This window comes from Thalassophryne amazonica, chromosome 10 (genome assembly GCF_902500255.1).
Source record: "Thalassophryne amazonica chromosome 10, fThaAma1.1, whole genome shotgun sequence".
Lineage (NCBI taxonomy): Eukaryota > Metazoa > Chordata > Actinopteri > Batrachoidiformes > Batrachoididae > Thalassophryne > Thalassophryne amazonica.
In genome coordinates this window covers 62,474,449-62,495,697 of record NC_047112.1, presented here as the reverse complement: position 1 = coordinate 62,495,697, position 21,249 = coordinate 62,474,449, and the positions used below count along the sequence as shown (strand labels likewise).

The 21,249-nt window shown below is 38.6% G+C and overlaps 1 protein-coding gene across 1 annotated transcript in view; it reads left to right on the top strand.

The window, feature by feature from the left end:
* Nucleotides 1-20,508, top strand: part of tdrd5 (tudor domain containing 5) — a 58,575-nt gene extending 38,067 nt beyond the window's left edge. The window contains exons 14-17 of the mRNA XM_034180110.1: nt 2,034-2,099; nt 10,376-10,558; nt 13,842-14,004; nt 20,343-20,508. Coding sequence (XP_034036001.1) covers nt 2,034-2,099; nt 10,376-10,558; nt 13,842-14,004; nt 20,343-20,440 — 510 coding nt within the window. The 3' untranslated portion in view covers nt 20,441-20,508. The remainder of the gene's footprint in view (nt 1-2,033; nt 2,100-10,375; nt 10,559-13,841; nt 14,005-20,342) is intronic.
* The last annotated feature ends 741 nt before the right edge of the window (nt 20,509-21,249 follow it).

Here is a 21,249-nt window from a genome sequence, read left to right as displayed (position 1 = left end):
ACACCTGTCGGTTGCGTCATTCGCCTGTGAGCAGGCTTTGTGTGAGCACTGGTCCACCCCTCTCGTTTTTTTTATTGCGACTAAATGTCTCAACGATTTGGAGCTTTGCTGCATCAATTTTTTTCCAGAAACTGTGAGAGACCTCCAGGTGGACACCATTCGGAAAATTAATATGGTTTTCAGGGATGATTTTGTGGCGATTACACAGATTAAAGAGTGTTACTGCCGCTTTAAGGACGGCCCACAACTGCTGAGAGAGCGCCGCGCTCCCAGCGCCGATCGACAGGCTCACACCCCGCTGAAACAACCAAATCATTTCCAATGTGAAGGCTTTGTTGATCCGGGACGTCATCTGACTTTCATGAAAAAGGCAGAAGGCGTGAACATCAGCACTTTTTTGGCACATTCCACTGTTACAGGAGTTTTTTTCATGGAAAGAAAAGCGGAGGGACGCGCTACGGAGCCGTTCATTACGCGGCACAAAACCACCTCCGTGTTGGTCTCGCAGGACAGCTTTCAGGTGGATTTCAGACGGCTGTCAGTTGCTTTTCAGTCGTGTGATTATCCGGAAATTGAGCATGAGCTGGACATGCCCCAACATGTCCTGTGAGGCTTCATCACGGCGTTGCTTTGCGCCATGCGGCTCCACCGTGACGCGCGGAACTCCTCCGTATGTCTGTCTCAATGTGCCGAAAAAGTGCTGATGTCCACGTCTTTTCACAATTCCTGTGCTAGTCAAACGACATACCGGATCAAGACAGTGTCCAGTTTAGAAATGAACGGCACATTCCACTGTTACAGGAGTTTTTGTCATGGAAAGAGGAGCGGAATTATGCGCGTCACGGTGGAGCCACATGGCGCAAAGCAACGCCGTGATAAAGCCTCACAGGACATGTTGGGGCATGTCCAGCTCATGCTCAATTTCTTGGATAATCACACTTGTAGAGAAGAATTCTTCTCTACAAGTGTCAAGACAGATGTCAGGCCACCAGAGCAAGAATTTTAGCTGAGGAAGCTTCTGCGATTTGAAGCGAAACGTCCTCGCATCAAGCAACCTAGTGCAGTCGAAGATTCAAGCTTCTCTACTATGGAAACCACCTGGACAACTGAGAGCCTACACAGAAATAAACTTGAATGTTGTGTTCAATGCAGGGTTCATCAAAACTAATCAAGAAGTCAAAACAATTGTATTCTAATATTTCAAAAGATGTTAAAATTACAGTATATGAGCGCCGATGGACAGGCTGACACCCCGCGCAAACAACTAGATCATTTCCAACGTGAAAGCTTTGTTGATCCGGGACCTTTATTCGGGACCTAACATTTTAATTCTCAAATATCACTGTTTGTCTGCTATATGATATATTTAACCGAAATTGCTGATCCAGACAACCAATGATTTATAAAGGAAAATCATGGAAATCATCAGCGGTGTGCAAACTTTTGCATACAACTGTAACTCAAAAAACAAACAAAAAAAAATTACATTTTGTGTCACCTACACTTTAAAATGTTCACAAAGTCATCCCAGACACAATACAAGGACAAAGTAAATATTAAAGTTAAATTTAATTCCTCATTCAAGCCGAAAGGTTCTAAAGTGCCTAATGTATGGACCCAAAATGCTTCCCTACACAAGAGGTTTTTAATTAAATTACCACCCCTGGGTGGGGCTGTGATTTTCTCAGTTTCCCAGAAATTTAATGATGCTAGAGAGCAATGATTAGCCTGCTTGCAATACTTCGCCATAGCATAAGTGAAGTCTGGGTACAAATTGCTCTGTTGTGTTCAGCTACCCGTAATTTGAGTTGACGTTTTGTTGGCCTATATAGGCCAGTACCTCAGCTTTCAAAAGTTCTCGGAAATTCTGCAGACACTGACATGTTAAGAGAGATGTTCAGTTATGAAAACGATAATTGACAGAAATTGAAGTTTATGAAGAATTAGTCTGCATAAAAGACTTTTAGCAGGCCTTCAAACACACCAGTTAAACTATGAAATCAGTTTTGTGTTGAAATGTTTCTTGATGTCAGGTTGAAGATGAAGAGCTGCCTGGTCTGGAGTTGATCAATGACAACGAGATCAGCTTCCACACAGAGGTATGGCCAAATAACACAGGCTTAGTTGCCCCTAGCAGCTCTTCTACACCGCTCAACTACTACGCACCGCACTGTGTTTCTGTCCTGTTGGGGGAAAAACTATTCTAATGTCTGCTTCAATCATCCTGTTGAATGTCTATATCGGGCCCTCCAGCAGTTCTATGGACGTCAACCTGACTTTCACGAAGTTCTAGCTCTGTCTACTCTGCCCGCATCTGATTACCTAAGGCTCATTTTCATCAGCTTTTGATTGGCAGTGTTAATTAGCAGTGGATAGAACAGGAGTGGTTGGAAAAGGTGCAGAAGTAGTGATTTCCAGGAGTGAGACTTGAGACTACTGGTCTGTATCAAGCCCCAGCCTCCAGCAGTCTGAAATGAAACTAGTGCAAGGATGGCAAATCTTGCATGGCCACTTGAGGCTGGCTCCAAAAGAGTCACTTCAAATAGAAGCACATATTAAATTCCCCAACTTTACTGTAGAATAAATAAATATGTTTATTGCCTGGTATAAAAAAAGTTTAGTCTCTATAGGTTGTCTCCCTTTCATTAAAACTGAACATCTTTATAACTCACCAGGTAAAGATACTTTAAGACATAAAGTTATGTATGATTGGTGTGAGGTTGGGAATAAGCTGCTGTCTTGAAAGCAGCATATGTTAGTACAGTAATCTTTCCTGCAGTTGGAGCAGACAGAGTGATAATTGTCACGTACTGTAGGTCCATAGAAAACTAGTAAAGCAAGGTTGCAGCCTCGTACCACCTCTTCTTCAACATGATGCTCCACAGAGCCACAGAAGACCTCAGTGACAAAGACTACATCAGTTACGGTACTAATGGCAGTCTGTTCAACCTAAGGCACCTACAGGCCCAAACCAAGCCACTAGTGCAACCTGTCTGCGAGTGTCTCTTTGCTGATGATGTTGCCCTCATTACCCACACAGAAACAGCCCTATGGTACATAACATCCTGCTTTGCAGAGGCTGTAAATCTTGAACGCTAAGTCACCCTTTAAAAAGGTGGAAGTTCTCCATCAGCTTGCACCCCAAAGTAACTATCAACCTTGTCACATCACCATTGGCAAGACAGAGCTGAAAACAGCCTACCAATTCACCTGCCAGAGGTATAGTTACACCAGATGTTAAAATTGAAAATGGGCTTGAAAAGGCAAATGGCGCTTTTGGCAGACTGTACAAACAAGTATGAAATGACAAACATCTGAAGAAAGGCACAAAGATCAGCGTGTACAGAGCCATTGTTTTGACCACCACCCTCTATGGCTCAGTCAAGGTTCGCATTTTGTGCCACTTCTCCAACATTTTCACCAAAGCTGCCTCCATGCAAACATCACCTTTGTCACCGACACCGAAGTCCGCAAGCAAGCCGATGTGTGTAGCGTTAGACGCATTGGGCAAGGGTATGTCCCCAGTATGGAGGGCTGCCACCTGTGCTATACAGGAAACTCTTCACTGGCCACTGTGGCAGGGGAGCGCCAAACAAGTGGTAGAAGGGCTTGTTGAAGAAATCCCTCAGTGCCAGTCAGTTTTACCATCACCAGTGGTCAAGTCTAGTTGCAGATCATATGACCTGGTGACATTCCATTTGTCAAGTGTCACCTCTTTTGAAGAGTCCTGCAGATCCTGCCTGGAGGAAAAACAAAAGGAGAAATAACTGAGGTTTCAGCACCAGACCCAGGAAGACTATCCCTTGTGATCGCTGTGAATGGACCTGCTTATCCTGAATTAGCCTTGTCATCTACCAGTGAGCCTGCAGTAGGTGTGGCTAGCCCCCTTCCTAAATCTTAATTCATGAAGTCAAGCCAAGACGAGGCAGCGATGGTCTTAGTGCAGCAGATAACTGAACAATCCTGCAAATGGTGATACAAGCACCAATGTTGGCAGAAATACTCCTTAGGGCCCTGTCCCACTGGGGAGAGGATCAGTTGCGCATGAATTGAGTACACAAAGTACGGGCGTTCGTTGTCGTCCGCAACAAAAATGACAAATGTCCCAGTATGAATTATGGATATATTAATAATATACAGCGAATATATTTTGAACAGTCACGGTTATATAACGCATGTAGTGAGGAAACTGATCCGACACATTGAGATTATCACGGCAGTATTACGGGTGTATTATGAATGCAGCGTGCACGTGTTGCGCGTGCACGGCATCTGCATTGCGGTCATAAAATAAGCTCACTCGGGCCGTCGGCATCATTATTCACACCAACAATACAGGCTCTGGAGCATTTGCTGGACTTTACAAGTTGATCACAGAGATTACAGTAGTGTTCAGAATAATAGTAGTGCTATGTGACTAAAAAGATTAATCCACGTTTTGAGTATATTTCTTATTGTTACATGGGAAACAAGGTACCAGTAGATTCAATAGATTTTCACAAATCCAACAAGACCAAGCATTCATGATATGCACACTCTTAAGGCTATGAAATTGGGCTATTAGTAAAAAAAAGTAGAAAAGGGGGTGTTCACAATAATAGTAGTGTGGCATTCAGTCAGTGAGTTTGTCAATTTTGTGGAACAAACAGGTGTGAATCGGGTGTCCCCTATTTAAGGATGAAGCCAGCACCTGTTGAACATGCTTTTCTCTTTGAAAGCCTGAGGAAAATGGGACGTTGAAGACATTGTTCAGAGGAACAGCATAGTTTGATTAAAAAGTTGATTGGAGAGGGGAAAACTTATACGCAGGTGCAAAAAATTATAGGCTGTTCATCTACAATGATCTCCAATGCTTTAAAACGGACAAAAAAAACAGATGCGTGGAAGAAAACGGAAAACAACCATTAAAATGTATAGAAGAATAACCAGAATGGCAAAGGCTCACCCATTGATCAGCTCCAGGATGATCAAAGACAGTCTGGAGTTACCTGTAAGTGCTGTGACAGTTAGAAGATGCCTGTGTGAAGGTAATTTATTTGCAAGAATCCCCCGCAAAGTCCCTCTGTTAAATAAAAGACATGCAGAAGAGGTTACAATTTGCCAAAGAACACATCAACTGGCCTAAAGAGAAATGGAGGAATATTTTGTGGACTGATGATGTTCTTTTTGGGTCCAAGGGCCACAGACAGTTTGTGAGATGACGCCAAACTCTGAATTCAAGCCACAGTTCACAGTGAAGACAGTGAAGCATGGTGGTGCAAGCATCATGATATGGGCATGTTTCTCCTACTATGGTGGTGGGCCTATATATCGCATTCCAGGTATCATGGATCAGTTTGGATATGTCAAAATACTTGAAGAGGTCATGCCCTTGAAATGGGTGTTCCAAGCCAACAAAATTAATGCCTCGCAGATGTGAAGAAATCATGAAAAACTGGTTATACAACTAAATACTAGTTTAGTGATTCACAGGATTGCTAAAAATAAAGCAGTTTGAACATAATAGTTTTGACTTTGTAGCATCAACAGCAGATGCTACTGTTATTGTGAACACCCCCTTTTCTACTTTTTTTTTTTACTAATAGCCCAATTTCATAGCCTTAAGAGTGTGCATATCATGAATGCTAGGTCTTATTGGATTTGTGAGAATCTACTGAATCTACTGGTACCTTGTTTCCCATGTAACAATAACAAATTTACTCAAAACCTGGATTAATGTTTTTAGTCACATAGCACTACTATTATTCTGAACACTACTGTATGTTCATTTTGTCATGCGAGGGTTAACTGTTGATGAGTTTGGGAAGTGGGAGGGGAGAAGCCGCTCTGGGTGTGTTTTTTTTTTTTTTTTTTTGAGAGAGTCACAGAAAACAGACTTGAGTTGTGGCTAAACAGCAACTCTTCCTTTTGTTGGTGTTAAATAAAAGTCCTGGAGGAGACGCGATTGCAGCAGCTACATCTTTGTGGATTTACACAGCCGGACCGGCACTGACTGGCAGGTATGTCGCTTTCTGCCACATATAGTACTCTGGGTTTACGTGACATGTTCGTTATGCATTCACAGATTGTCCGCAAAGCAGATGTAATAAAAACACTTGATTCGTGGCCAGTCTGTATGCAGTCACTACAACATATTTTAGTTTATGTGGACGTGATAGGCACGATATATATCTGTTTTACACACTGTCCCGGTCCGCTGCCAAGCCGCAAATCCCCGTTAGTTGCGGATATCAACGGTTAATGGCAGATGAAAAGCGCATAGAGTGAGTATGTATTGTGTATGAATTGAGTATATTTGGAGTATGTAAGGCGGATGTCATCCGCAGCCAAATTTTGTGCAGCTCAAAAATCCTGGCAACGGAAAAACGTGCCTCTGCAGATAATTGCAGACGTGTGCGGGTGTCGGCCGACTCATACAAGCATGTTTCGTGCATATTGCGGATGTTAAGCGAATATGAGCCAATTTTGTGCACAATCCATACGCAAATCCTCTTAAATGCCAGTGGGACAGGGCCCTTAGACATTACTCTTTTGAAATAACCAACTAGCCACTTGAATTTTCAATAGGCGGCCAGGTAGGGGTCAATTGAAGAATTACTCAGGGGTCAAAATTAAAAATGCCCCAATCAAATTGAAAAGTACACAGCATTATTTGTCAGATCTTAGTGATTCCAAAAAGGTATAGTTTGGACTATCTATGATTTCAGGAGTTATGGGGTAAAAATAGCAAAACTGGTGACAGAGATCAGTTTCAGTTTGTACAGGGGTCAGAAGTTAAAGTTGCTCTAATTTTGGTTTAAAAAAAGATGCAAATTATTAGTTAACAGGGTTTTAAAAAGGAATAGTTTGGACCACGTATCATGCTACAGGGTAACATATGTCACATGTCATAGAATCCAATGGACTTTGACATTGTTTGAGCTTTGCTTTGGAAACCAAACATTCAACACAGTTAAAACTATTCCATTTTGATGCTAGTATCACTATTTGCAGGATTTTGCTCTAAATATTCTCTTACCTGCTACACTATCTGTGGTCAATAGCAAAGCATGCAGAGAACGGCTTCACACTGCTGTCTCATAAACAAATAAACCAAGCTGTCCATTTTTGTTGTATTTTTGTGTTTAAGATGTTGTCCTGTTAGATCATTTTGGAATTATGAATACTGGTTATGCAGCAATAGTTTTATTTTCACATAATTATGGTTTTCCATTAACTGTCATGTAATATATATAACCACATCATGTTAAAAAAATCTAAGCATAAATGTATTTACATTGAATTTTTATTCAGTATGTTAAACACTTTCTCTTTGAGTGATTTGCATTTAAAAAATAAATACTTGCATATATGGCTACAACAGTGGTGGGCACACTTCCGATAAACCGATAACAGATAATTATCGAAGATAATGTTTTCATTATCGGATTATCTTTTTAGATAACTTTAAAAACCATTATTGGACCAATTATCTTCTGATTAATTTTTGTCCAATAACTTTTAGACCGATAAACAAAATAAACAAAGCTGAGCTGCGACAAGCATTTTTAAAATTTAAAATCAGTTCGGCACCTACCTATTAAACGTTTTTTAACAGATGGACAGTTATACCCTCTGCTAATAGAAGAGAGCTGCTTCTATGAAAGCATCTCTATCCTCTGTAGACAAAGCAGAAATGGCCAAAAAAAAATCATTTCATCATTTCAAAATCATCATCATTTCCTTTAACACCATACCGATATGCTGGCAATATCACCTAAATCATCCAGAGGCATACATTTTTAACTTATGGTTCTAATGTTAACCAAACTAATTTTGGACAAGTTATTTAAAATTACTGTCATGTCTGAAGTTTTATAAAGTGAAAATATCAGATATATGTTTTAGTTTTAAAGTAATGTGCTAATTTTTAAGGTTTTGTGAGCACATGCTGTGCCCAGCAGTGCATTATGGGTAGGATGATGTAATCTCAGTACGTTCACGACAGGACAATTGCATTTCAGACACTCTGTTCAGGCTCCACGGACAGCAGCATTAAACTCTAGTGCCTAAAACTCTCGTGAATATATTCTCTGGGTTTATAGACATTATTATTGTATTTGCGTTTGTTAAATTCCACGCATTTTAAATGTAGCAGACAGGGATTATCTGGAATTTTGTTTTCAAGGCCTCTACTGCCATCTACTGGCCAGTAGTGTTCATGGCAGTATTCGCCCTAAGTACTAAGCGTCGGCACCAGTGTTCTATTTATTTTGACCCCAGTTATATCAGATGATTCAGATCAACTTTTTGGTTTTGCAAATGGCTTTTTTTTTTTTTTTTTTTTACAAATGAAGTTTAAAAACAAAACAAAACAGCAAAAAAAAAAAATAATAATAATAAAATAACATTACAAGACAGCTCTGCGGTGTTTGCACATGCACAGTGCGAGTGGTTAGATGCTTGTAGCTTTTCAGCAGCAGGATACCCTCACAACGGCCGACCAGAATAATATCAAACAGGTTTGATTTTCATTGGACCATACGATCGGCGATCACGAGGTGGTCCTGAGATGTTAAACGCAGCTTGTTACTCCATGTACACTACACGATGCAGGACGCGCGATTAACCTGAAACTCGGTCCAAAAAATTCCTGCATGAAAAATCATCTCGCACAGTGTAAAGCACGTTTTACAACATTATAAAACGTGCGCACATTCTCTCCCCATGCAAAACATTTTGCGGTGACACTTCCAGGGCTCCGTAAAAATGCCTGCTTTTACAAATAAAAAAATTGGAATATTTTACAAAAGCACATTTATCTGTAAACACCAACACACGACACACCTCACATTAACGTGTTGGTTTACATAATGAATGACTGAACCAATCAGTGTTTAGCAGAGGCACTTTTACCCCAAATCCTTTGTGATCTGTCTGTGTTTGTTACAAAACCTCAGAATTAGTGCATTATTCAACATTAAAAGATATATGCTATATTTTAACTTTGTACAAATGACAGAATTGACATTAATGGAGTTATTCTATCGGTATTAATGTTATTTATAAATCAAAACCATAAGTCAGCATGACTTTATTTTTCAAGACCTCCGCCTGACCGGAGCGTTGTGATTGATAGAGAGTTGGCTTTATGGCTGCTCTGAGTGCCTCTGTGCTGGGAGCTCTGTAGTAAACAAGCGTTTCCAGCAGGGGCAGAATGTTCAAAGATGAAAGTGTGGTCTCATTGTTTGGGTCTCTTGTTACTTTTAAGATTACTAGAAGCTATTGTGGCATTAAAATGTAAAATCGTTTTATTAGTAGTTGTAAGTGTACCAGAGACAATATTGGAATTTCTGTTATTGGTTATATGTAACTTCCGATACATTTTTGGGTGGTTTATTGTTTTATCTTTATCGAAGATAACTTTTCAGTTATCTGATTATCTGTTATCGAAGTTAATTTTTTGGTTATCTGTGCCCACCACTGGGCTACAACAATAGTACTTGGATTTTTGCATGAATTCATTTTTCATATTTCTGCTTTATAAAACGGCCGAGTGGGTCCTTATTTGATTGGTGCTTTGTACATCATGTGATATGGATTATTCATTCCATTTCCGTTTAGCTAAACATGGCAGGGTTTCTTTTGCTGATAAACGATGATTTGAATTATGCCCTAGGTCTGGAGGCATGAAGAGTGGTTAGGATGAAAAGCTAGACAAATTTCTGACACAATTTTTCACGGGACTGAGGAAGTGCATGAGGTCTGTATCACAGACTGCATTGTCAGAATTAGTTTTGAACTATTCTCAATTGTTTTTCCAAGTTGATTGAGAACAAATTTAGACACCTATTTAAAGTTTGTGTTGGACTGTTGATGTCAGAGCACCAGTGATGCACACCAAAATGTAAGTTTCTGTTGTTTATAAATTAATATAATATCAAATGACATGGACCTATTTTAGCTGTTATATAAAACAAATTATTTTTACATTCTTTCAATGAAACAAATATTTAATTTGGTGCAAGCTGAACATACCATTCAACGAGGTGAACATTCCATCTTTCACCTCATGAAATATTCATACCATTGAACTCATAAACATTCATTATTTGTATATTATCTATTATACCAGGCATCATGAGTAGGACTGCTGTTAAAAACTCAACATCAGTGTGGCTCTCTACCTCCAGATAATTTACCTTCATGTGCAATTTTTGTTGAAGCTACATTATACCACAGAAATACTTTCAAGTTGAATGAAAAGTTACAATGGATACTTAATGGTTGTGTTGGGTGTTACAGAAACAACAGTACTATGAATAATGTTGTAAACATTTAAACCCCCCCCCCCCCCCCCCCCATTTATTTATTTATTTATTTATTTATTTTTTAGGTCAAAGAACTCAACCCATTCAGTGCTCTGCTAAGTGACCAAAGCCTGCAGAGTTATGATGAACTGGCCGTATCTTCAAATGATCAAACACTTCATACTGCCAACACCATCTGTGGAACTTACACCTTTGCAGATGTGAGCCAGAGCAGGACAAACCCACCACTTTATAGCATCGACACTGAAGTGAGACAAGACTTTTTTTTCTTCTCCCAACCCCCCATAGAAGTCAAAAATTTTGTTCTGTGGTAGACACCACAACACAATCTATAATATAATAGCTAAGTGACCTATGTGTGCATGTGTGTGTTTGGCTTCGATCACAGAGAAACTGGGTAGAGTTGACATTTGCCATTTGGTATGCTTATGTATTTTTGGTCAAGGATGAATGCTGTGAAAATGGAAAGTTGATAGGACTAATATTTTTGGAGAAATTGCTGATATTGGCTGACAGTGAACAATGGACATTGTGCAGCAATGCACCATGGGAGTTCAGGGTTTTGGGGTTTTAAATGTTGCCACTGTGGTTCATGTTAGTTTAAAGGGTCCCTGCCACGCCATGACGTTTTTACATATTCTTGAAGAATAAAAAAAATGCTTTTTTCCATATGTTGTCTGTTTTTTTTTTTTTTTTTTTTACCATAAATTTACACTGAACAAGGATCTAGACGTTTCGTTACCCATATGAGAATTTGTATTTACCGCCTCCGAGCTTGACCTACTTTATCGCTGCGACGGCTGTGACGTCATGTGAGTAAAGGTGTCGAAGCGAGGCTCTGTTTACCAATATGACGGACACGGACACCGAAGGCATAGTGAGCGATTACAGTGAAAATTTAAGTGACATATCGATTGTTTTTGAAGAAGATGAAGTTTCTGATGAACAAAGCGACGATGAAAATAATGAGGGGCTCCAGCCGTATATGTTCGAGCCGTACGCGACAGAAGACAAGGATGAAGCGGAGGTGTCAGGATGACAACAACGAAGGCGCTGTCGAGGAGGATGTAAGCCGCTTACAAAACACAGAATGGTTTGTTTACCCACCACCTTTTCTTATAAATGATCATTTATTCCTTGGTATTAGACAGTTCCAGCTGCATTTTGGTCAATTTGGACCTGGACTGCAGTGTGTTTGTATATGTATGAAAAAAAATATTTCAGCAGGAGTTTTTAATTCAGGAGTTTGTTCTAAAATCACTGAAAATAGTTTCTGTACATTCTGTATATATTTAATCATTTATAAGTCAGTTTCTTGTGATTGCTAATTCTTCACATTTTATTCAAAGCAAATGATTGCTAATCTTTATCTGAAAAGCTGTAGACCCACATGGGATGGGGGGGGAAAAGATTTTGTAAATAAAAGAAAATTTTACTTCTATATCTGTTGTCAAATTTTATCAGGCATAATATTCTAGAAAAAAGAATATGCTAAATGGAGACTTTCATGACTAAAATACACATATAGTACATCTGTAATCATAAATTGTATCACATCTAATCTACTTTGAAGGAACAGAAGTCTGAACAAAAAACACCTTTACTCGCATGGCATCACATCTGTCGCAGCGATAAAGTAGGTCAAGCTCGGAGGCAGTAAATACAAATTATCATATGGGTAACGAAACATCTAAATCTTTGTTCAGTGTAATTTTACAGTTAAAAAAAAGAACATGTGGAAAAAGCTTTTTTTTTTTTTTCTCAAGGATATGTAAAAACATCATGGTGTGGCAGGGAGCCTTTAACAGTGTTGTTAGTGTTATTGATTCATGTTTTTGTAGTTCTGTTGGTTTAGTCTGTTTAGTTGTCATGTTGCTGTTACCATGAGTGAGAAGCGTAGTGCGTTCAATGTCTTCTGCCACATCTGATTACCTAAGGCTCATATTCATCTCAGAAGCACCTGCTTGTGACAGAATGCTGAAAAGACAAAAAGCTGTGTCTGTACGTGTGTATAACTTCGGTCACGGACAAACTGGGGAAAGCTAACATTTGATGTTTGGTATGCTTATGTATGTTTGGTCAAGGATGAACGCTGCTAAAATGGAACATTGATGGGACTCATTTTTGGAGAAACTATGGATATTATACAAATAATGAATGTTTGCGTTCAATGGTACGAATATTTCATGAGGTGAAAGATGGAATGTACCATAACTCTGCTTCGCCTCATTGAGTGGTACATTCCAGCTTTCACCAAATGAAATATTTGTTCCATTGAGGGATTAAAAAAACATTTGTTTTATATAACGGCTAAAATAAATCCTTGTCATTTGATATTTTATTAATTTATAAACAACAGAAAAGGGACTTAAATTTTGGTGTTCCACTGGTGCTTAACAGTTAAACACAAACTTTAAATTGGAGTCCAAAATTGCAAGAATGTTGTCTGTGATGCCGTCCACTGACTTTGTGTACTTCCAAAAAAAAAGAAAAGAAAAAAAAAAGACTTTGTGTTGTTTCTAGCAGAAAAACATGTCAGAAATTTGTCCAGCTTTTCATCCTAACAGCTCTTCATGCCTCCAGACAGCATACAGCGTAGTGGATTTGGTTGGTGTGTGTGTGTGTTAGAAGAATTAGCAGCATCAATTAGCTCCTTGAAATCATCATCTGCTAGCAAAACAAACTCCGCTGTGTTTTGTTAAACACTGATCCTGATAGCGTGAGCATGTGCGGTGGTTGGAGTGTGTAATAGTAAATTTCATATAGCACCAAAATTGCACTCTAAAAAAGAGCTATTGCACAGTCAGTAAAACACAACGGCAAATGCTACAAATAATCCATGTCATATGACATACAACCCACCAGTCAAATGACAGGGATCCACTCAGCCGTTATATAATTGCTAACAGTGAACAATGGATGTTGATAATTACATTCTGCACTCGCACGTCATTCTAGCAGGATGCGGTAAATCATCTATATATTAAAAGGCTGCATGATTTTATTTAGTAAGTTCAATGTATGTACATGATAACAGAAAGTGAAAACACTTATTTCCACTGTGGCCCATTAAAAAAAAAAAAATCAAATGAAGTAATAATCATAATAATGGTGTGTATATGATAAGAACCTAAACAATTTATAAATATATTAAGGCAATACATGAACATTAAAAATTACGTAATTAATAGGAAGTAAAAGGGTTGAGTTCTAAAAACTGTTGATGCCCAAGGTTCTAAAAACATTCTAGACTCACCCCTTTCCAACTTATAGAAACCTTATTACCACCATTGAAAACTGTCAGCTACCTATTTTATAAACACTAACCCAATCTAGAGCCCAAGAATCCCCTCGGGCAACACGCTAGTCTAAACTAACTGCAGAACACTTGTAAGCCAACTCGTGTTTTTAAAGTAGGAGGGACTGCAGGGCAATATAAACTGGATGATTAAAATTATAGAACAATAGACAAAAATTAGTTTTATTCAAGATCTAGCAGTTTCAGAGGAAAAATTGATTATCCTTTTTCAGGCACTGGAACAGTCCTCTCCTCTGCCACCATCCAGCACTGATCCCACATCAGAAGAACAGCCACCAGAGGTCACCACTTCCTTCCTGGTCAACAGGCCTTCAATTCTGACTGTCTTCAGCAACCTAACTCCAGAAATGATTCCAACCCAAGTTTACCCACAGGGTACACACACACTGTTTAGTGTATTGTCCAAATGTTTTAAAAACTTGTTTTCGATAGTGGAATGTTCCAAAAAGCAAACAAATATTTGTTTAAATAAATTAAATGCATGATTACTTTTAAAATTTGTTGGGTTATAAAACTGTATAAATTCTATTAAGTGGTCTTTATGCTTTTTAAAAGAAAAAAAGTCCTTATAGGCCCTGCTTCGCTTTCCATGGTGTGAAATGGAAGAGCCCATAAGTCCCCATTGATGGGACGCTAGTCCATCGCAGGTTACTTCCCAAAGCTGGGACCCATTTACAGCTGGGTGGACTGGAACAGTGCAGGTTAAGGCCCAGTCCTATTCCCCATCCTTCGCCCTTTCCCTTTATTTTGCACAAATTTGCCAAAGGGAAGCGGGTACTGGGATTGAGCCCAAGTGTCTTGTTTAATGATACAAACAGATAGCATAAGTGAGATTTGAACCTAGGTCTACATATTGGTAGGCCAGATCTGTATCCACTGGGCTACCTGCTTTGTAAATTATGAGAATGTAATTACATTCACTGTAATAATAAAAGGTTTAATGCAAGTTTTTACATACTTTATTGAGTTAACAGCAATAGCTGTCTTGTCATGTAGTGGGCTTATTTATCTACAAAGAAATAGGTACAGTTTGCGTAAAAGGTAAAAAATAGTTAAAAATTTCTTTGTATACCTACAAAGAATTAAGTTTTTATTATGCATTTATTTTTTCACTGTTTTTAACTTTACAGTTAACTAGTTTATTTAATAACAGACAAATCTATCATTATTGAATTTTAAAAAGGAATGTTTCAACATTTCATGCCAACTTCATTTTATTGATCAAGCATCAGATCTTTCTATATACTTAAAGATGAAAATGTGTGCATGCGTCTGTACAGTATTTGTAGAAATCTACAGTTTTGATCCTATCCACACTAAATTTGGCATGCTGATGGCTCGGGTCACTGAGCTGCATATGGGCATATTTTAAAATGTTTTATTGCACATTTAACAGAATACTCTCTCCTATTTACTGTTCAATCAACTGGCAGAGGAATGGTGGAGTATGGGCAAGATCCAACAATATGTGTGACCTGGGTGAGACAAATGAAGCCCAAACACGTCTTCATCTCAGAGTTACCAAACGGGGAGGGTCCACTGGTCCTAACCTCTTTATATTATTTGATTCTGTATATTGCAACCCCAGACTGATTTTGAAGTTCACAAATAAATGTAATACTTTCAAATAGCTAACAAACCGGATCCAGTTTTGTTCAATCTACAAAAGTAAAACATGATTCTGTTGACATACAGTAGTGTTCAGAATAATACAACCCCTGGCAAAAATTATGGAATCACCGGCCTCGGAGGATGTTCAGTTGTTTAATTTTGTAGAAAAAAGCAGATCACAGACATGATACAAAACTAAAGTCATTTCAAATGGCAACTTTCTGGCTTTAAGAAACACTATAAGAAATCAGGAAAAAAAATTGTCAGTCAGTAACGGTTATTTTTTAGACCAAGCAGAGGGAAAAAAATATGGAATCACTCAATTCTGAGGAAAAAAATTATGGAATCATGAAAAACAAAAGAAAGCTCCAACACATCACTAGTATTTTGTTGCACCACCTCTGGCTTTTATAACAGCTTGCAGTCTCTGAGGCATGGACTTTAATGAGTGACAAACAGTACTCTTGATCAATCTGGCTCCAACTTTCTCTGATTGCTGTTGCCAGATCAGCTTTGCAGGTTGGAGCCTTGTCATGGACCATTTTCTTCAACTTCCACCAAAGATTTTCAATTGGTTCAACATCCGGACTATTTGCAGGCCATGACATTGACCCTATGTGTCTTTTTGCAAGGAATGTTTTCACAGTTTTTGCTCTATGGCAAGATGCATTATCATCCTGAAAAATGATTTCATCATCCCCAAACATCCTTTCAATTGATGGGATAAGAAAGTGTCCAAAATATCAACGTAAACTTGTGCATTTATTGATGTAATGACAGCCATCTCCCCATTGCCTTTACCTGCCATGCAGCCCCATATCATCAATGACTGTGGAAATTTACATGTTCTCTTCAGGCAGTCATCTTTATAAATCTCATTGGAACGGCACCAAACAAAAGTTCCAGCATCATCACCTTGCCCAATGCAGATTCGAGATTCATCACTGAATATGACTTTCATCCAGTCATCCACAGTCCACAATTGCTTTTCCTTAGCCCATTATAACCTTGTTTTTTTCTGTTTAGGTGTTAATGATGGCTTTCGTTTAGCTTTTCTGTATGTAAATCCCATTTCCTTTAGGCGGTTTCTTACAGTTCAGTCACAGACGTTGACCCCAGTTTCCTCCCATTCGTTCCTCGTTTGTTTTGTTGTGCATTTTCGATTTTTGAGACATACTGCTTTAAGTTTTCTGTCTTGACGCTTTGATGTCTTCCTTGGTCTACCAGTATGTTTGCCTTTAACAACCTTCCCATGTTGTTTGTATTTGGTCCAGAGTTTAGACACAGCTGACTGTGAACAACCAACATCTTTTGCAACATTGCGTGATGATTTACCCTCTTTTAAGAGTTTGATAATCCTCTCCTTTGTTTCAATTGACATCTCTCGTGTTGGAGCCATGATTCATGTCAGTCCACTTGGTGCAACAGCTCTCCAAGGTGTGATCACTCCTTTTTAGATGCAGACTAACGAGCAGATCTGATCTGATGCAGGTTTTAGTTTTGGGGATGAAAATTTACAGGGTGATTCCATAATTTTTTCCTCAGAATTCAGTGAGTCCATATTTTTTTCCTCTGCTTGGTCTAAAAAAGTAACTGACTGCCACAATCTTTTTTTCTTGATTTCTTATAGTGTTTCTTAAAGCCAGAAAGTTGCCATTTGAAATTACTTTAGTTTTGTCATGTCTGTGATCTGCTTTTTTTCTACAAAATTAAACAATCGGTGATTCCATAATTATTGCCAGGGGTTGTAGTAGTGCTATGTGACTAAAAAGATTAATCCAGGTTTTGAGTATATTTCTTATTGTTACATGGGAAACAAGGTACCAGTAGATTGAGTAGATTCTCACAAATCCAACAAGACCAAGCATTCATGATATGCACACTCTTAAGGCTATGAAATTGGGCTATTAGTAAAAAAAAAAAAAGTAGAAAAGGGGGTGTTCACAATAATAGTAGTGTGACATTCAGTCAGTGAATTCGTCAGTTTTGTGGAACAAACAGGTGTGAATCAGATGAAGCCAGCACCTGTTGAACATGCTTTTCTCTTTGAAAGCCTGAGGAAAATGGGACGTTCAAGACGATGTTCAGAAGAACAGCGTAGTTTGATTAAAAAGTTGATTGGAGAGGGGAAAATTTATATGCAGGTGCAGAAAATTATAGGCTGTTCATCTGCAATGATCTCCAATGCTTTAAAATGGACAAAAAAAAAAAAAAAACACATGGAAGAAAATGGAAAACAACCATCAAAATGGATAGAAGAATAACCAGAATGGCAAAGGCTCACCCATTGACCAGCTCCAGGATGATCAGAGACAGTCTGGAGTTACCTGTAAGTGCTGTGACAGTTAGAAGACGCCTATGTGAAGCTAATTTATTTGCAAGAATCCCCCCGCAAAGTCCCTCTGTTAAATAAAAGATGTGCAGAAGAGGTTACAATTTGCCAAAGAACACATCAACTGGCCTAAAGAGAAATGGAAGAACATTTTGTGGACTGGTGAGAGCAAAATTGTTCTTTTTGGGTCCAAGGGCCGCAGACAGTTTGTGAGACGACCCCCAAACTCTGAATTCAAGCCACAGTTCACAGTGAAGACAGTGAAGCATGGTGGTGCAAGCATCATGATATGGGCATGTTTCTCCTACTAGGGTGTTGGGCCTATATATCGCATACCAGGTATCATGGATCAGTTTGGATATGTCACAATACTTGAAGAGGTCATGTTGCCTTATGCTGAAGAGGACATGCCCTTGAAATGGGTGTTTCAACAAGACAATGACCCCAAGCACACTAGTAAATGAGCAAAATCTTGGTTCCAAACCAACAAAATTAATGCCTCGCAGATGTGAAGAAATCATGAAAAACTGTGGTTATACAACTAAATACTAGTTTAGTGATTCACAGAATTGCTAAAAAAGCAGTTTGAACATAATAGTTTTGAGTTTGTAGCGTCAACAGCAGATGCTACTGTTATTGTGAACACCCCCTTTTCTACTTTTTTTTTTACTAATGGCCCAATTTCATAGCTTTAAGAGTGTGCATATCATGAATGCTTGGTCTTGTTGGATTTGTGAGAATCTACTGAATCTACTGGTACCTTGTTTCCCATGTAACAATAAGAAATATACTCAAAACCTGGATTAATCTTTTTAGTCACATAGCACTACTATTATTCTGAACACTACCGTACACCATTAATCACCTTTAATTGTACTGTTGTCTATAAATCTGTTGAAATGAAAAACAACAAATAATGGTAATTCACCATAATGTTTTTTGAAATTGTCACAATTTTTGTAACATTACTTAACCTATTTTAGTGCAACAAATATAGCCTACCATAAATGTAAAAACATCAACATGCTCTCCTTAAAATTGGGACTAGTGGACCCTAGGACTAGTAGGACGTTCCCTATCAAACAAAGCTAACAATATAACTTGTTTAAGGTGTCTTAATAAAGCATATTTTTGTGGATTGGGTGGCTGTATCCTTGATGGATGGCTTTGGTGGAGTGGGGCGATTTAAAAAAAAAAAAAAAAAATTGTCCAGTACTAACCTTGGAATGAATGTTATTGTGGAGTTGAGTTAACATCAGTAAAGATACAATACCTGCTAACATTAATTAACATGAAAATTTCATTTGGTGTAAATACCGGAGCACAGATGTCTTCCCTAATCTGTTGGGACAATTAATGCACAACATTTGCAAATTTCCATAACAAAATGCTGAGAAAGGAACTGTTCTCATGCTTATGTTAGCCATTTATCATCCGGTTATGACACCAGCTAGTTTTGAAAAGATGTTGCAAAGCATGAACAAGTATATTGGCGACCAGTGGTAAGGAATAACTTTTTTATGTGAATTCTTGCTGGCTTTGAATGAAACATTATGCAAATGATCAGTGTGGTTGCGCAGCTGCTCTTTTCCCGACATTGACCTACTTCCCAAGGTCAAAGGCTGCCGGTTTGTAAATGATGGTCATATTAGGGGAGGTGATGGTCTAGTGGTTAAAGCGTTGGGCTTGAGACCAGAGGATCCTCTGTTCAAATCCCAGCCTGACAGGAAAATTACTAAGGGCCCTTGGGCAAGGTCCTTAATCCCATAGTTGCTCCCGGTGTGTGGTGGGTGCCTTGCATGGCAGCAGCCTCACACCGGGGTGAATGTGAGACAATGAAGTGTAAAGCGCTTTGAGCGTCTGATGCAGATGAAAAAGCGCTATGTAAATGCAGACCAGTTACCATTTATATTTTGTACTATATGCAGTAGGTGTCTTTCTTACTCCTACACGTGGTGACTTTGTAGTATTATAAAATGACCTTTAACCTGCACATACATACTTCTCTCTCATGATGAGCACACATAAAAACCTTTTAATAAAATTAGAGCGCGTATGTGGAGGCAGTGAGGACGTATTGATTTCATCCTGCTATTTGCAGCAGTGGCTGTACCTGCACTGAGAACCTGACACAGGTTCAATTAGACCTGTTACCAGAGCTATTTGACCCAACAAGCTGCTGTCACTGCATCGGTGCTGTTATTGATACAGTGCTGCTCCCCACTGCAAAACACTCAGTGCATGTCAAAGCAGATCTATTGATAAATTGCTTTTAGTGAGCGGTAGCCTTACAAAGCTTTTCGTACAAGCACACGTGCAGATAGAAGGAATAAAGATGACAGATGTGAGGATGTGGGGTTGTGTGTCTGCAAACGTGTGGGATTAGACCGCTAACATCTGACCACGTGCTGAGGACGTTTTCTGCATTTTGCAGTAATTCTTCCATCACATGATACAAGAAACTGGGCACTAAGAATAAAATTAACACTGTCACCCACACTGAGAAATTTAACCCACGTGCACTTTGAAGGTTTTGTGTGTGTGGATCTGTAAGCAGACTCTTAGGTTATAAATCCAAATAGTACTCATGTGAAAAAGGCTTTGCTTTTAAGTTTGTAGATATTATAGGAAAGTGTTAATGAGGAAATTGTGTAGAAACATGTTTATTCACCAGCTGATGTGTATTGAAATGAGGTGACTAGATACCATGTCCACTCTATTTACTCCACAAGCTATGCTGATCTTTATATTGTTTGGTTCTGATGTGCAGGTGTGACAGTTTCTCCTCTGAACATTCCCAAATCTGCGATGGTGTTTCCTTTGAGGCCAGGTAGGTCAGGCCTCATACATCCTCCTAATCCTGAATAAGTCGGAACATGATGAAAGAAAATTCTCTTCCTTAAACATTTCACAGGAAAACTACAACTTTATCTTCATATTCTTTAAGCACTGAGTGTTGTTTGTACACATCTCAAGTCCTTGTTTGCCAGAGTTCCAATGGTAAAAGCATTTTTCAAAGCAGAATTTTTTTTTGTCTTTTTTTTAATGAAAAAAATCTGTTCTGTTGTAGATCATGCTCTCTTTATTTAATCTTTATAATTTTGTTGTCAAACTTTGCAGATAATTGGATCAAAATATATTTGTGATATGAAGATTTGTTTTTTTTCTGGATGCTGTGTTTACAGTAAAATGTCTTGTTCAAGGTTTATAATCATTATTCTGCATTTTAATGTAAATTTTCTGGTTGACATTAAAGCTTAAAAAGTGTTTTATAAGTGTGGAAGTCTTGATGAATGTGGCTTTATTTGAGTGTTGACTTTTTGATAGCTGGTGTGATACGTCCCATCAAATGCTCTAATTTGTACAGCATTCAGATTTTCTAGTTTGGAGTTTTGAATTTGTTCATTTTGATTCTAATATATTAAATATCATTACAGATGTAGTGCATTCAATGGCGAACTTGTAAAGTAATCAAGTATTTGGTTTTCATTGTGGATGTTGTTTTATCCTGTCCTGTTATAGTGTACATCCAGACCCTGTGCTGACTGCAAGCTTTAAATATGAAATTCATTTGATATGTATGCACAATCTTGAACCATCCAGCAGGAGCCAGTATTCGGTAGGAGGCAGCACAGCACATCATGACATCCTTTTCATGCGGAGTGCTGCACAATTTT